At 42.6% G+C, this 17,412-nt stretch overlaps 1 protein-coding gene across 1 annotated transcript; it reads left to right on the top strand.

Annotated features, from left to right (window-relative positions):
• Positions 1-13,601: 13,601 nt before the first annotated feature.
• LOC141100953 (nuclear receptor subfamily 0 group B member 2-like) lies at positions 13,602-16,779 on the top strand. Its single transcript, XM_073589714.1, has 2 exons — positions 13,602-14,243; positions 15,670-16,779. Exons 1-2 carry the CDS (start codon positions 13,691-13,693, stop codon positions 15,909-15,911), a joined length of 795 nt encoding a protein of 264 aa, XP_073445815.1. The 5' UTR covers positions 13,602-13,690; the 3' UTR covers positions 15,912-16,779.
• The last annotated feature ends 633 nt before the right edge of the window (positions 16,780-17,412 follow it).

Here is a 17,412-nt window from a genome sequence, read left to right as displayed (position 1 = left end):
CCACTCCGTACACCTTGTACATATCCAGCTCCGCTCCGTACACCTCGTACACCTCATACACCTCATACACACACAGCTCTGCTACATCTACCCTGTAAACCCCTCCTGACCCCACACATACTTACCTCATACAGCACCATGACAACCAGCACAGCAGAGTCCGGCAGACACCAAGAGGCAGGGCAGTGCGCGCAGGACCTGTGGTGAGGTCACAGGAGGGGCAGAGTCAGGGGGTCACATGATCAGGGGTCTGGACAAAGGCTCCTGATCATGTGACCCCTGACTCCTCCCCTCCTGTGACCTCATCACAGGTCCTGTGTACAGAGAAGAGAGAAGGCAAGCGACGCTGTGAGTGGCTGCGAGGGGGGAGGTCTCAAGCTAGGGCGAGTATGGGGTGCCTGGCGGCTTATCTCCCTGCAGTGCGGGATAGAAAAAGCCAGTGGCAGGAACAACAGCCAGGCCAGTGGCAGCATCAGCTGGCAAGTGGCTAGATGAGCGGGCGCTGCCGCCCGCGGCCCACATGACAGCGGCCCAGCGGGAAAATGCCCGGTTGGTTATATTACCAATCCGGGCCTGGTTCAAAGTGCTCACCACATATCTAGATAAGCTCCTTTGGGGGTCTGGTTTCCAAAATGATGTCACTTGTGATGTTTTTTCACTGTTTAGGCACATCAGGGGCTCTCCAAAAGCGACATGGCGTCCAATCTCAATTCCAGCCAATTCTGCATTGAAAAAGTCAAATGTTGCTCCTTCCCTTCTGAGCTCTGCCTTGCACCCAAACAGTGGTTTACCCCCACATATGGGGTATCAGCATACTCAGGACAAATCGCAAAACAACTTTGGGGGTATAATTTCTCCTGTTACCCTTGTAAAAATAAAAATTTGGGGGCAAAAAAATCATTTTTGTGGAAAAAAAAATATTTTTTATTTTCACGGCTGTGAAGCACTTGGAGGTTCAAAGTGCTCCCCACACATCTAGATAAGTTCCTTAAGGGGTCTAGTTTCCAAAATGGGGTCACTTATTGGGAGTTTCCACTGTTTAGGCACATCAGGGGATCTTCGAACGCAACATGGTATCCGATCTCAATTCCAGCCAATTCTGCGTTGAAAAAGTCAAACAGCGCTCCTTCCCTTGCGAGCTCTGCTGTGCACCGAAAAAGTGGTTTACCCCCACATATGGGGTATTGGCGTATTCAGGAGAAATTGCACAACAAATTTTGTGGTTCATTTTCTCTTTTAACACTTGTGAAAATAAAAAAAATTGGTTTTGAAGTAAATTTTTTGCAAAAAAAGTTAAATGTTAATTTTTTCCTTTCACGTTGCTTTAGTTCCTGTGGAGCAAGTAAAGGGTTAATAAACTTCTTGAATGTGGTTTTGAGCACTTTGAGGTGTGTAGTTCTTAGAATGCTGTCACTTTTGGGTATTTTCTGTCATGTACACCCCTCAAAATGACTTTAACTATGATGTGGTCCCTAAAAAAGTGGTTTTGTAAATTTTGTTGTAAAAATGAGAAATCGCTGGTCAACTTTTATCCCTTATAACTTCCTAACAGAAAAAAAATTTTGTTTCCAAAATTGTGTTGATGTAAAGTAGACATGTGGGAAATGTTATTTATTAAGAAATTTGTGTGACATATCTCTCTGATTTAAGGGCATAAAAATTTAAAGTTTGAAAATTGCAAAATTTTCAAAATTTTCGCCATATTTCTGTTATTTTCATAAATAAACACAAGTCATATCGAAGAAATTTTACCACTAACATGAAGTACAATATGTCACAAAAAGCATTCTCAGAATTAGTGGGATCTAGAGTTATAATCTCATAAAGTGACAGTGGTCAGAATTGTAAAAATTGGCCTGGTCATTAAGCTGCAAAATGGCTCTGTTACTAAGGGGTTAAGGCGCAAAGAAACAAAATAAATGCAGCAGCCTCACTAATCTCAGTATTCCAGATAGTATCAGCTCAAGCAGTTTAAACCAAACACACCCCTTTTGGCTATGTGTACATGTAGTCTTAGGTGCTGTAGATTTTTCCGCGCGGATTTGGAAAAATCCGCAGGTAAATTCTCAGGTCAAAAGACCTTCGGTTTACCTGCGGATTAGCCTGCAGTTTAGCCCTGCGGTTTCACACCTCTACAATGGAGAAGGTGTGAAACTGCTGCGGATTCCGCACAAAGAATTGACATACTGCGGATATGAACCCACAGCATGTGCGCAGCGGTTTTCAGTTTACCATTGAAAACAATGTTAAATCTGCTGCGGACCCGCAGAGCCTGAAACGCTGTGGATCCGCAGCAGAATCCGCAACGTGTGCACATGGCCTTTCAGCTCCAGCACAACTCCACATTGCAGAGCTAACACAGCTGCTTATTATTAGGCCTGTAAACCCCGGGCTGGATTTTGGGAATGACCTTTCCCACCCAGACACATTTTCTTGCTCCTAAAATCCTGACTCAAAATCCCATCAAGTTAAAACTCTCTCAATAACCAGGTTACTGGTACCTCCTGCTTTCTTACATACCCCACTCTACCCAAAGCCAGGACTGGGCACTGTCTACCCATAAACAGTCTTCTTATGTACCCATTTTCATGTAGCTAAGGCCTCTTTCACACATCAGTTTTTTGCCATCAGTCGCATACAGCAGTTTTTCGCTGGATCCGACTGCCCTACCTGGTAATAATAATTGGAGCATGCTCAGTTTAAAAAAAACCTTCAAGTGACGGAATCTAGCAATGGATCCTGCGCCCATAGGCTTCCATTATATCCAACGATGGACGGCGCTGGATCCATCACTGTTCGATTTTTCGATGGAGACAAAAAACGTTGACGGACGAAAAAATTTCCGACGGATCCAGTGAACGACGGACGAAATGTGAGGCCATCCGTCGCAATCCGTCGCTAATACAAGTCTATGAGAAAAAAAACGGAGCCAGCGTCATCAGTCGCTGGATCCATTTTTTTCTAAAAACGACGAATTTCGACTGATGGCAAAAAACTGATGTGTGAAAGAGGCCTTACCGGGTCTGTATTCCCCACTGATGTCCAGGGACATGCCAGCTCCTAGCCCAACATCCAGTGTATCTGTCTGGACAATGAACTTTTTGGAGAAATTCTGCACTACCAACATTAGCTGCCTAGAGAGGGCCAGTTTAAGCTCTTGAAATGCACTCTTAGCCTCTGGAGACCACCTAACCATAGCTGATGGTTTTCTCTTTAGTAGATCGGTTAAAGATGCTGCTATTATGGCAAATTACGGACAAACCTCATGTAATAGTTTACAATCCACACAAATGCTCTGACCTATTTTTGTGCGAGGGGGAAAGGCCAGCTCTGTATTGCCTCCACTGAGCCTACCTCCTGGTGGGCCTTGGGAATCCTATAGGGTTTTAAATTGACCTGAGAGTCAGGCTCAATTCGTATCTCATGGCTGATGCTTACAAGGGATACCTCGTAACTTCGAGAACCTGTTCCTATTCTGGTATACCGAGTTCTGGCCATGCTATATTTGGGAAGGAATGGACACACAAAATCCCATATATATAAATCTCATGGGAAAATACGAAGAGATCCCAGATATTAAAAAACAATTTTTTATTAAATACTCATAATAAAATTAGTGAAATCATAAAAAAGCAAAATACTGTCTAGGGGACACCAAGGCACAAAAAATCAGTCAATGTACAAAGAAACATGCACAGAGTACAACACGACTGCCAATACCGGGTATAGAGAAAAACCTAGTATATCAATATTATGATCAGCATTTTAAATATATATAAGGTGCTGTTATAATTATACAGGTCAAAACATCACATGACATATAACTTATTGTAGTGATGTGATGAAATAATCATATATACAAAAAATGAAAAATAAATGCTGTCAGTAATAACTCTAATATAACCCCATAGGCAATTCAATAAAGTAGCTCAAAACATCACACTCCAAAGGACATATTGTGGTGATGCAATCAGATAATTATATATCAGCATACACACTAGCAGTAATAGCCCCTGTGACCATCCCTCAAGGCAATACCTAGCCGCATAGAAATAAATAGTGCTAAAGAATAACAAAATAATAATTACCAATAAAGAGAGATGTGTGCACTCGGCATCCCCTCACCTGTTTCTTCCAGGCCTTTGTTTTTCCTAGTCAGTGTATTTTATAGTTGGCCTCTCCCACCTTTTCCATCACCTCATAGGGTTCCTGCCACTTGGTACGGAATTTGCTCTCCACTGTGACACTAACACAAGTAACCGATCCCCAGGCTTAAATTGTCTCACTCAAGCCTGCCTATTATAGTCCCTCAATCGTGCATATTGTGCCTTGAGCTCTATTAGCTGTCCCCTCACTTTGGTCCCTCGACACATCAAAGCATTATCCCTGGCCAAATGCGAAAAATAATTATCGGCTCCTTGGGAAGACCATTCAACAGCCTTAGGCTAGGTTCTTATTACGTTAGGGCAATCCGTTTAACGGATCCATTTGTAAGCAGCACTAACGCAATGTAACGGACATGTTAAAGCACTCATAGACTTCCATTAGTGTAACGGATCCTAACGTATGTCAAAATCGGCATGCATTTGCAATGGTCCTTTAGTTTGTGACGCATTTTCCAACGCAGACTACACGTTTTCGGGTCCACTACGGCGAACACACAGTGAATGGAAGCGTTTGTTCTGCATAGAACTCTATTGCAAATGCAAGCAGACGCATAATGACCTAACGCAGCCACATGCGTTCACGCATGGGTTAATGCGATGGCAAAAATACACCACAAGAAGACAATTTTGGGCTCATTTTTGGTGCATACGTTTAACGGATCCGTTAAACGGATTGCCCTAATGCAATATAAACCTAGGCTTACAATTTACAGAGTACTTTTCACCATTAAGTCCCTGAGCTGGGCAGTCAGAAAGTTATCCTGGGACTCCTCCGGGTCAGGAATATTGGCTTCAGACGATGCCTCCTCATCCTCCTCTGTAGCCAGTACAGTAAAAGGAAATTCACCAGTTACATCATGTGATCTTGGCAGCATACTGGACTACTGGGTGCTATAGTTTTAGCCCATAAGTCCCAGAACAAAGAAAAATCTTGTCCGATAACAATAGCATGCAATAAGCCCTAGACAATTCCTACTTGGTGGGAATCTTAACCACAGTCTGTGTGTATGTCGACCTGGGCCATGGGATAAATCCATGTGATTGAGTGAAAAAAGGGTGGCACTCACTGTTTCTAAAATCCAATCTTTATTGTTGCAAATTAAAACATCTTCAGCAGGGAGAGTAGAAAGAAAAGGAAAAGTCGGACGATGGCCGTTTCACGCTCCTGCGCTTCTACGGATCCTGGGCCATGGGATAGTTCTTGGCATCTCCATGGATACACCTTACCCCCACCCTTTTTCCAGGGACTAGCAGATGCTTAAGTGTGGCAGTTAATAGGGTCACCGAACTCCAGGAGTCTGGTCATAGTAACACTGTTCACCGCCACTTGGCACAAGTGAGGTTCCTCACCAGGGTGAGGTATGGTACTGTACTTGGTATGTGCAAAAAATTAGAATGGTCACCCTACTGAGTATTCCATAGGACAATGGGCTGATATATAACCCTGACCTTAACACATCCAACAGACAATGGAATGAGATGTACCCCTTGAAACTGGCTCTGAGTTTTAATGGTTATTTGAATGCCATTCAGACGTGGACTTGGAACCCCTCTTTTGGGTATCCCAGAAATATGACCTCTCTTGATTGCTCAGGAAGTTATTCACAGCCAAAGGGGCCCACTTCTGTCAGTATTGTGATGGACAGCTCAACCGTCCAACTGGAAGCTGGGGCATGCTTAGCTGTCAGTGTCTTGAGTGACAGTTCAGCCATCCAATCAGGGCCAGGAAGTGTCGGGGCTTTCTTAATTTTTTTGAGATTTCACAGATTACCTGGCTATTTAGCTGGCTCTCTGCTTTCAATTAGTGCCAGTTGTCGCTTTGCTCAAATGGTGTGCGCTTGCTCTGTTCTCTGTGTTCCTGTATTTAATTTTTGCTGCCCGACCTTAAACCTTGATCTGCTACCTTCCTGGATTTCTGGCCTCAGACTGCTACCTGACTATGCCTTTGCCTTATCCCTTTGCTTATGATGAGTCCTTTTGGTATCTGACCCTGGACCTCTTGACTACCCAAACTTCATGGCTTGTCCGTGAGTTTTGACTATCATCACAGTATGCACACCCTTAGGGCGCAGTCAGACAACCATATAAATCAGACCGAAATCGGAATGTAGTGCACATAGAAATACATGAAGCTGTCACACTCATGTCTGGAGACCTGCTGGCTAGTCCGAACATAGCATTCCGATCTTGGTCCAATTTATATGGTCGTCTGACTGAGCTCTAAAAAATTGGTACTTTGAATGACAAGTTACTAAACTGATACAGGAAAGATGTATATCTTTGTACCGTGTTAGCCAGTGGATAGAAAAATATTCAGGATTGAGAGTCCTCAGTAGTTGATACCTTTTAATGGCTAACTGAAAAGATGGTAATACATTGCAAGCTTTCGAGACTACTCAGGTCTCTTCATCAGGCATAGACTAATACAAAATCTGAAGTCACATATTTATGCACAATACAGCCAATTCATTTTTTCTAGGCTGTATTGTGCATAAATATGTGACTTCAGATTTTGTATTAGTCTATGCCTGATGAAGAGACCTGAGTAGTCTCGAAAGCTTGCAATGTATTACCATCTTTTCAGTTAGCCATTAAAAGGTATCAACTACTGAGGACTCTCAATCCTGAATAAGTTACTAAACTGTGACTGACAGGTCACTGCTGAGATTTACACTGCAAAATGATGCTGATCGGTTGTCCTTAAATAGATTGGCTAATTTTGAACACAACCACATCCTCAATTATGAAGTGGGTGTTCACACATATGCAACCAACCACAATAATTTAGCTTTATTTTTATTTTCCCCTTTGAAATGATTATAGCTTCTTTATCAACACATTTGTACAGATTATGGGTGACATTAAAGGTGGGAAAGTTCTGAGATGATTCTTCTTGGTATGATTTTTTTTAAATGACAAAAAGTTGACATTTTAAGAGAAGAGTGTAGACATTTATATCCACTGTTATAGTGCAACAGCAGATAATGAGATTTACACCCAGCACTTATGATATGACTAGTGCAAAAAACACGCTGCACATGCTGTCTCTGCTTGATTCTGTGACTTTACTCTATATATCAAATATCAACCACAAACAGCCAGAGAGGACCAGACTAATGGTCTCAACACTTACCATTCACTCACTCCACAGCAGTGGTCTTCAGCTGTGGAGAAACTACAACTCTCAGAATAGCTTATTTTAGGAGTTGTAGTTTCCTATCAGATGCATTACTGTCAAAGAACATAACACAGATCTTCTCATTTACCTGAAAGCTATTTTCAAACTGTAACTTGTCCAAATGTAACTGAGTTTATTAAACCTTCCATTTACATATATACCATGCCAGCTCTAGGTCCAGCTGGCTGGGTAGGGAGCAGTAGGGCCAAAACAAGGGGCTACAAATGGTCCAGTCTCCCAGTGTCACACAGCTGCCCCACCGCCACTCCTTTCATACTGGAAAGGGTTAGTGATACTGATCTTGTCTGATCTCTGCTGTTCCTGCTTCTGTCAGACTTGGAGGCCAAAGTTTGTAGCTGAGTTTGGATGGGGCAAGCGGACAGAATGGAAAAGAAACATGTGCATAGCAGTGACTTGTAGAAAATGGAGTCCCCTACTCATCATAATCCTTCCTTCTCAACTCAACTCATTTTAGCATATAAATAGTGCAAACTTTAGAACATTTTTTAGAAATCACAATGTTTTTTTTTGAAAAGAAGAAAACCCTGTTTTTTACTGTCTGTAAATGTATGGTTGCCACCCTGGCTTACAGGGTTTACAGACATTGGTCAAACAGTGCTCAATTTAGTAGAAGTGACAGTATTGATACAGACTCTATGCACAGGAATAACTACTACGTAGCGACTCGAATCAGACCAGCAAAAGTGCAGTCACAGGCGCACTTTGCGCAAGCCACCACTGCTAGGTAAATCCTTAAAGGCTGGGATAGTCTTCACTAGAGATGAGTGAACATCGTCGACTCCCTCCACACAGCCGCGACACATGTAGCTGCGGTGCCGAGCAGCTGATTATTGGGAGCGCTCCAGGTATCCGTGTTCCCACTGCAGCTTCTTCGGTAACCACTATAGCTTGCCGAATAAGGAGGGAGCCGACAATTTCTAGTCATCACCCACTCCCAAATAGGAGGGGGGCTTTACAGAGCCCTTCCCAGACTGCTGTCGCAGGATAGCTAGCGCCTGGTGACACGGACCATGTAGGGTCAAGTACAAGAGTCAATCAAAAGCTAGCAAAAGCCCCAAAAGAAAGCCAAAGAGAAACCCCAGTACAATGGCTAATAAAGAGAACCAATAATGACCATTAGCAACTATTGAGAAGCATCCAGAGTTCTGCCAGGAAGCACTCACCAGACACCTACACAAGGGAACTGAAAAAACAGCACTGAACTGGATGAGAAGTAGGCTTTAAATAGCCAGCCCAAATCTAAGGATAACAATCAGGTGATGCACTCCACCCAGTCATATCCAGGGAGCCACTCCCTGCTCACCTGTACAGCAGGATGCACACATTCCCACCATTGGCTAACACCAGACAAGTCAGTGTCCTGCATTTCCTGGCATTTGGGAGACACAGTGTTCCATGTCTCCCGTGTCACAAAACAAGTGGGGATCACGGTGTCCCGTATTCACATACCGCACCATCAAAGTGCACACTAGCTCCACCCCGAGAGAGGACAGTCTGGAAATCAGAGGAGGATAATTGCATCCAAGGCAGGTAGTCCTAACAACATGTTAAAAACATTACAGTTTTTGCCCAAAATCAAGTTATCCCATATTCATAAAACAGAGAAAAACTTGCTGATTGATGGGGGTCCAACGGCTGGGATCCCCTGAGCGACCTCAAGACTGTGATCTATATCTCTAGATCCGGATTTACAGAATCATTCTGAATTGCTCAGCATTCGCTCCATTCATTCTCTATGGGACTGATGGAAATGTATCTTAATATATACTTACCTTTTAATGTGTTCACATCCTGTTCAGTCCAGATGTGTCCGGATCCCAGAATTCCAAGTGGCGGAAGTTCACCGACCGCCATATTGGGACACCCAAGTGATGGGTGTCTCAATATGGAAACTGCTAGTGGTATCAGCCTCTTGCGCGGTACCACCAGCGGAACACCGTCGCACCACACACACAGACACACACACACACACACACACACACACACTGTATACGCCGTACGCACCACATACACACACACAAACACACACTGTATATGCCGTACACACCACACACACACTGTATATGCCATACACACCACATACAAACACACACACTGTGTACACCGTACGCAGCCTGTTGAGCGGTACCACCAGCGGAACACAGTTGCGAACACGCCGCCTCCGGAATCAGCCGAATGATTCACTGACCGCCACCATCTTTGTACAGGAGCGCATGCGCAGTTTTAATGTGACCACCGCTATCTGTCTGCACAAAGATGGTGGTGGTCTGATGTACTGCGCCTGCGTGAGTTCCACGCAGGCGCAGTGAATCATTCGGTTGATCCCGGCGGCAGATGCGCGATGTGTTTACAGGCAGAGGAAGCCGGTCACATTAAAGGGGTTTTCCCACAAACGAAAGTTTATTTTAAAAATTGTCTGTGTCTGACCATATACGGAACATACCACATCTCCTGGGCAGGGTAGGAAGCGAAAGACAATACTGACATTACAGCAGGGGATCACAGAGGATTCATTTTTTAAGGTAAAATATTTCACTGACTGTTTTTAAACAATATTTTACCTCACAAAATGTATCCTCTGCGATCTCCTGCTGTAATGTCAGTATTGTCTTTTGCTTCCTCCCCTGCCCATATAAAACACATATAATAGATAGATACAGGGATGGATGGATAGATAGATAGACATAAATTATAGAATAAAATGTGTTTTTGTCCTTATGTGGATACAATGTAAATTAAAGCACCTTTGTCATAAATTTTTCCATGTTGATAAAATGTTAACATTACCTACTTTGCTTTAATTTTTATCACAGGGGGAGGGGTGAGTGCACATAGGAACCTTCCCTTCTGCTTTCAAACATGCCACAAAAAAAAGTCAACCCTTAAAAAGCCTATAATAAAGTAACTTGGCACTCAACTGAATAATCCTTTGCAAATTAGATTTATTTTATAAAGTCCTGGAAACGTTTCGGCCTATTATCGGCCTTCCTCAGTCTGCCGACTGCTATCGCGAAATACTAATCCGGTACCCAAGTAAGGATTCCTATGGAGATCTACTTCAGAATTTCATGTTGATCTAAATGGTATCTCCTATTATAAGAGTGGATATAATGATTTAAATGCCTTATTTATGGAGGTGGCATACACAGGTGGGACGCGGTATTCCCCCGCTCGTCAGCTGGCCAGCGGGGGAATACCGCGTCCCACCTGTGTATGCCACCTCCATATCTACTTGGGTACCTGATTAGTATTTCGCGATAGCAGTCGGCAGACTGAGGAAGGCCAATAATAGGCCGAAACGTTTCCAGGACTGCAATAAATTATAAAATAAATCTAATTTGCAAAGGATTATTCAGTTGAGTGCCAAGTTACTTTATTATTCACTTTGGTCTGGGTAAACTACTTGCGCACCCTGCGGTAGTGCCACGCTATATTTGACACAACCCTTAAAAAGCCAACCCTCAACCCAACCGCTATGTGCAGCTATCGCCCAATATCGCTGCTCCCTTTCACTTCCAAACTCCTGGAGCAGCACGTCCATGCTGATCTTTCCTCCCACCTATCATCTAACTTTGTCTTTGACAATCTACAATCTGGTTTCCGCCCCCATCACTCCACTGAGACAGCCCTGACCAAAATTACTAACGACCTACTTACAGCCAAATCAAACGGACAATACTTTATACTCCTTCTTCTAGACCTGTCCTCTGCATTCAACACAATTGACCGCTGCCTCCTACTGCAGATCCTCTCCTCCTTTGGCATCAAAGACCTCGCCCTATCCTGGATCTCCTCATACCTTTCCAACCGCACATTCAGCGTCTCCCACTCCCACACTACCTCCTTATCCCACGCTCTCTCTGTTGGAGTCCCCCAAGGTTCTGTTTTAGGACCCCTCTTCTCAATCTATACACTTGGTCTGGGGCAACTCATAAAGTCTCACGGATTCCAGTACCACCTTTATGCTGATGACACTCAGATCTACCTCTCTGGCCCAGACGTCACCTCTCTGCTGTCCAGAGTCCCAGAGTGTCTATCATCCATATCCTCCTTCTTCTCCTCTCGCTTCCTCAAGCTCAATGTGGACAAATCTGAACTCATCATCTTTCCTCCATCTCACAGATCTTCCTTACCCGACCTATCTATAACAATTAATGACATCACACTTTCCCCAGTACCGAAAGTCCGCTGCCTCGGAGTAACCTTTGACTCTGCCCTGTCCTTCAAACAGCACATCCAAGCTCTTTCAACCTCATGTCGCCTCCAGCTCAAAAATATTTACAGAATCCATCCTTTCCTCAACCCTCAATCTACAAAAATGCTTGTGCGTGCCCTCATCATCTTCCGCCTCGACTACTGCAACATCCTTTTCTGTAGTCTACCTGCTAACACCCTCGCACCTCTCCAGTCCATCCTTAACTCTGCTGCCCGACTAATTCATCTTTCTCCTCGCTACTCTTCCACTTCTCCCCTCTGCAAATCTCTTCACTGGCTCCATTCCCTCAGCGTATCCAGTTCAAATTACTAATACTGACCTACAAGGCCATCTATAACCTGTCTCCCCCATTTGTCTCTGAACTAATCTCCCGATACCTTCCCTCACGTAATCTCCGGTCCTCCCAAGACCTCCTTCTCTCCTCGACACTTATTCGCTACTCACCCAACTGCCTCCAAGACTTCTCCCGAATTGCCCCTATCCTCTGGAATTCTTTGCCCCAACATGTCCGACTATCAACCACATTTGGATCCTTCAGACAGAACCCGAAAACCCACCTCTTCAAGAAAGCCTACAGCCTGCAATGACCCCGCTACCTCTTCACCACTACCGGAGAAATCACCTCCACCTACACCGGAACTGATGCAACCCACCAACCTACTGTCTCCTTCCCTACCATCCTGTAGCATGTAAGCCCTAAAGGGCAGGGTCCTCTCCCCTCTGTATCAGTCTGTCATTATTAGTTTGTTTACTGTAAGCGATATCTGTAATTTGTATGTAACCCCTTCTCATGTACAGCACCATGGAATCAATGGTGCTATATAAATAAATAATAATAATAGGAAAGAGGACACACAGGGGGAGACAGCTCAAATGAGAGAACACATGAGGGAAGAAGACATCACAGTGGTGGAGAGAGAGACGGCACACAAGGGGGAGAGCACATGAAGTACACAGGTCAACGAAGAGATGACATGAGAGGAGTAGACAACATATTTGGGAGATAGAAAGCATACAGGGGTGAGAGAGACAGAGCACATGGTGGAGACAGCTCAAACAGGACAGCACATGAGGGGAGAACACAGCACAGGAAGGATAGAGACAGCAGACAAGGGGGATAGCACATGGGGTAGACAGGTCAAAGAAGAGAGCACAGACGGGAGAAGTCAGCACATGAGGAAAAAGAGAGTGGATAGGTGGGTGAGCACATGGGGGGTGAGATTCTCAACGCTGCAAAGCCTGCCCTCATCGTGACATTACCGCCCTCCATCTAGTTTATTATACTTACTTATAGAACGCCATTAATTCTACAACACTTTACAGACATCATCATCACTGTCCTCATTGGGGCTCACAATCTAAATACCTATGAGTACGAGCGTATGTCTTTGGAAATAGCAGACTATTGTACTTGGCAGTCCCATAGACAATGAATAGAGCAGAATCTCGCGCACATATTCTTCTTTCAGTAAATTGCTGCAGACAATCTGTCTCGGAGTTCCTGAGCCCTGATCTCAGAATCTCAGTGATAAGACCTCTACTGACCGGCAAGTCATCTCCTATTTTTTTCTTTTATAAATCTTTAATATAATAATAATTTTCATTCAAATAGCAAAATCTAAAACTATTGTGCAATAAGACTAGGATAACAGGATGAAAACAATATTAAGATCTCTGTTCTGCACTTTGTGGTCTACAAATTGCTCTTTCAAGGTCTGATTAGACAGCGTGAGAATGGCAGGAATACACTTAGTGCTGGCAGCCTCTTGTGTGTCCTTGATATCATGGCACAGCTTTCCACCATCTCAGACTGACATAAGTCAGTAAACAAGGTATTTTCCTATTGTTCCGTTCCTATCCGTGACCAGTCTCCTCATTCAGATAATTTTAGCTCTTTCAGATAGGGCCGTTTTAGCCACACCTTGAATGATTGTGAATGAAAACACTCTAGTAAGAATAAAGTTCAAGGCCGCGTTGACACACCACATGGTCACATTGCTAAGGAGTATATAAAAGATCACAACGCCTAACTGATGACATAGGAAGACTGACTTGCTTCTCAGACAACCTTCACGTCAGCCTAGGCACTTGGTTACCTGCAACACAGCCATGGCTTATAGGTCCGAAAGACCAAGAACCTGTCAATGTAAGCGAGATCCAGTCAACAGTATTCTTTTCCAAATGCTTAATTCAGGCAGCCCCGCAAAAACAAATCTTCACCAACACATGTGTAATCCAAATAGAGGATGCCCCTGTGACGGAAATAGGAAAGTGTTACTCAAAAATCCAGATGTTATCTGCCAGAAAGCCTCAGATGTTCTACTAAAGACAGTGACTTTTATAAGAAATCTACCTTCCTTCTACCAGCTGCTCCAGGATGACCAGATCCTGCTCGTAAGGAAGTGCTGGGCACCGCTATTTGTTTTAGGACTGGCTCAGGAAAGAGTTAATTTTGAATGGGAAGAACTTTCTATGCCCAGTCTACTGAAGAAGATACTTCTTAACCAGTCATCTAATGCTGCTGATATCACATTGACATCTGATGCTGGAGTCCCTTTCAAAGAAGTGCAAAGACTACAGATGTTTCTACATAAACTCTGGAGCTTGGACATTTGTACCAAGGAATATGCCTACCTTAAAGGCATGGTGTTGTTCAACCCAGGTAAGATTTGATTGTTATTGTTACATATGCTGCTTTATAAAGACGTTTGATATAACATTTATAACGGATGGAGAAGTGTGAACGTTGAAGCAATGCTATAGTGGAGCCTCATGCTGTTACCTTTTTTGATTGAGAATGCTTTCATCGAAAAAATCATCCATGTGAATGATTACTCACATTCACTTCCCAATGTAAACTTTCATTGGTCATACTAGTATTGGGGGGAGAAGAGAACCAACGAATCATATAAATTCAAGTAAGTGCATGCCGATCAATACCACATCAATGGTCATCGCTTTTCTGCCCTTAGAGTCATTTTTCTTCTTTGAAATGTTAAGCTTTTTTTTACATATATGTATATTTATTAATTTATCTATGTTGATAGTTACAAATATTTGTTGATTTTTGGCCATAGCAATTTTCTCCTGTTATCCTTGTGAAAGTAAAAAAATCGGATCTAAAGTAAAATGTATGTGGAAAAAGTTAAATGTTCCTTCTTCATTGTATCTTGTGTTGTATGACACCATATTCTAGCAGCTAGGGATTTCCTAGGGTCATGTTGGAGATCAAGGCTACCCATTACAGAGTAGGTACCATATCTAGGAAGGGTGGCCACTAGGGTTTGTGTTGGGACCTTCATTGCCTATTCACATAACATAACTTTCTACTAAATGCTTGTTCATCTGACAGCTGTCTCTCCCGTCCCACCCCATTTTCACGCACTCTCGGTTCGGCCAAACATGCATATGTTTTCAATGGGGAGAGTCAAGTAAGTCCCTGCCAGACACCACTAAAGGTAAATCATCTCCAACGAAAAGGATCGGACATATTGGACATAACACTTCTTTTGTGAAGGACCCAATACACATTAGATAGTGGGCTTTGCTGATTTTATGGTATTCAGAGCCCTTAAGTCAGAAAGCCTCCTTCAGTACCATATGTAAAGGTTATAGAGTCCTTATTTGAGGTCCAAAAATTAATTAAGACTTTAAGATATTAAAATGGCAGCTAGTGCTTGGTTATACTTATTATGGATGGGAGGTTTGTGATACGTGCAGGTACTGGGACAATCATCATCAGTTCAAGAGGCTGGTAGAGCTAGGAGCTTTGAAATTATCTCAGTTCAACCAGGACATAGTCATAAACTGTATTTAGTCTACGATAAGAGGTTCCTATCAAATGCACTGATCACAGTGCTATTCCTGACACGTTCATTTCACAGCTTCACCTTATTGCTGTAGTGCAAGAGCTACTGTACGTGTCGAAAGAGGTTAATTAATACAGATTAATGGTAATTAATATTAATTACATGTGTAAAGGGCACTTCTTTTTTTCTAATTCAGATTTGCTAAACCTGTATGCCTATCTTCTAGGAAATATTGATTGCCAATAGCCTTACCATTTTCTCTCTTTTCTTTGCCACAAGGAATCAGAGGTATGAGATTCCCCCAATATGTCCAGACCCTACAACTGGAGGCTCAACAAACGCTGATGGAGTTCACGTCAACGATGCAGAACACGAGTCACGTCCGTTTCACGAGAATGCTGGAGACCCTGGACATTCTAAAAGCCATTGACTCAGAAATTATCACAGAACTCTTTTTTAGACCCATCTCTGGAGAGATAAATTTGGATGATCTATTGCTTGACACATTATTTTTCAACTAAAAAAAAGAAATGTATAGGATTATTGCAGTTAAAGGGATTATCTAGGCTTACTTTAGTGATAAGGATAGATTACCAATATCAGATTGCTGGTGTTCTCACCTCAGGCCCCCTACCGATCAGATTTTAGCTTTGACAGCTAGATGGAAAGATTGAAAGAACCTGAACAAACATTGATGCCCAGCTCCTATGAACGTGAATAGTAGCTGAGCCGCAGCAGCTGCAAAAAGACACTGTACGCTGACCAGAGCTGTGCTATTCTGCACTTTTCACAGTTTACGTCAGACCACCACTGGTGCTAATAAGAGCTGATCGGTGGAAGCTCTGGTTGTTGGACCACCACAAATCTGACATTGATGACCAATTCTAAGGACAGATTATCAATATCTTAAACCTCTAAAAGTAAATGTGTTTTTTTTTTTTCTTTTATTAAAAGCGGTTTCTGTCACTTTGGATGGGCACTCAAGATCACCAGATTTGATAGGTCCAAAATAAAAGCACTCCAAAGTGTGTGTGAAGATAGAGGTGAGATAGGAGTAGGGGGGGGGGGGTGTTCGGGAAATGAAGGTGGGGGCAGTTAGCTCAAGAATAGAACATTTAACAAGAAAAATATTCAAAGTCTTAAAGAAAATTGAACCTTTTTTTGCCCATTTAAAAATAATGTATATTTTAGTCTTTTATGATTCTTTTGTTCTATTTTTGTATTTAACATGGTGTCAAGTTTTTACAATGAGGAAGGATCTCCGGTGTGTATTTTTCCATTATCTCTATTACATTCTAAAATGAACCTTGCACTTATGCTAAAATGTTTATTTATTTTTTTTAATATCATCAATATAAAGTAAAATAAAATATTTTATTAATAAACAGACTTATGTTTATTCGGCTGTATTAACATTCAGATTGAGAACTACTAAAAGTTTATATGTGGACTTCATGGTTATGTAACAACATAGCGTTACGGGCATTTTTACTACCAACTCAAAAGGACTCAACAAGTTACCATTAGGGCTTGTTCACATGACCGTATTTTGGGCTCGAGTACTGTTCAGGATAAAAAGTCAGCACTCAGATCAATGACACTCAATGGGGCAGTGCAGATGAGTGATTTTGTTCACTGACCAAATCTTTGTGCAAAAAAATCTCACATGAACTAGTTTTTTCCATAAATTGAATGAGACTCATCTATTTAAAGGGTCTATGGGCGTGTGAAAGACAATCAGATGCCATACAGAGCCACAGTATAAAATCTGATTTTTACGTATACATTGCAATTCTGTAACAAGAAACTTGTAAATGGTCTTGTAAATTATTAATAGCTGCTGCTGTAAAAGAACAGACTGCACTTGAAATGCACAAGGATGACAAGTGAGAAAAAAATGTCCCATTTTCTAGCTGAAACTCTGAACGATTTTTTATACATTTGTGTGAACCTACCAACTGGGCATTCTTTTATGTTTGAATCACTGCATTCAGAGACCCATAATGTTTTGATTTTTCCATC

The sequence above is a fragment of the Dendrobates tinctorius genome, unplaced genomic scaffold, assembly GCF_039654945.1.
Source record: "Dendrobates tinctorius isolate UK_male_01 unplaced genomic scaffold, ASM3965494v1 ptg000111l, whole genome shotgun sequence".
In the NCBI taxonomy this organism is placed as follows: domain Eukaryota; kingdom Metazoa; phylum Chordata; class Amphibia; order Anura; family Dendrobatidae; genus Dendrobates; species Dendrobates tinctorius.
The sequence above is the reverse complement of the archived record's forward strand: the minus strand, read 5'-3'. Positions and strand labels throughout refer to the sequence as shown.

Bases quoted from the DNA above. Each gene is read 5' to 3' on its own strand.
- LOC141100953 (XM_073589714.1), top strand. From the start codon at position 13,691: ATGGCTTATAGGTCCGAAAGACCAAGAACCTGTCAATGTAAGCGAGAT. The intron at 14,244-15,669 runs GTAAGATTTGAT...CTTTGCCACAAG, and splicing joins CATGGTGTTGTTCAACCCAG to GAATCAGAGGTATGAGATTC.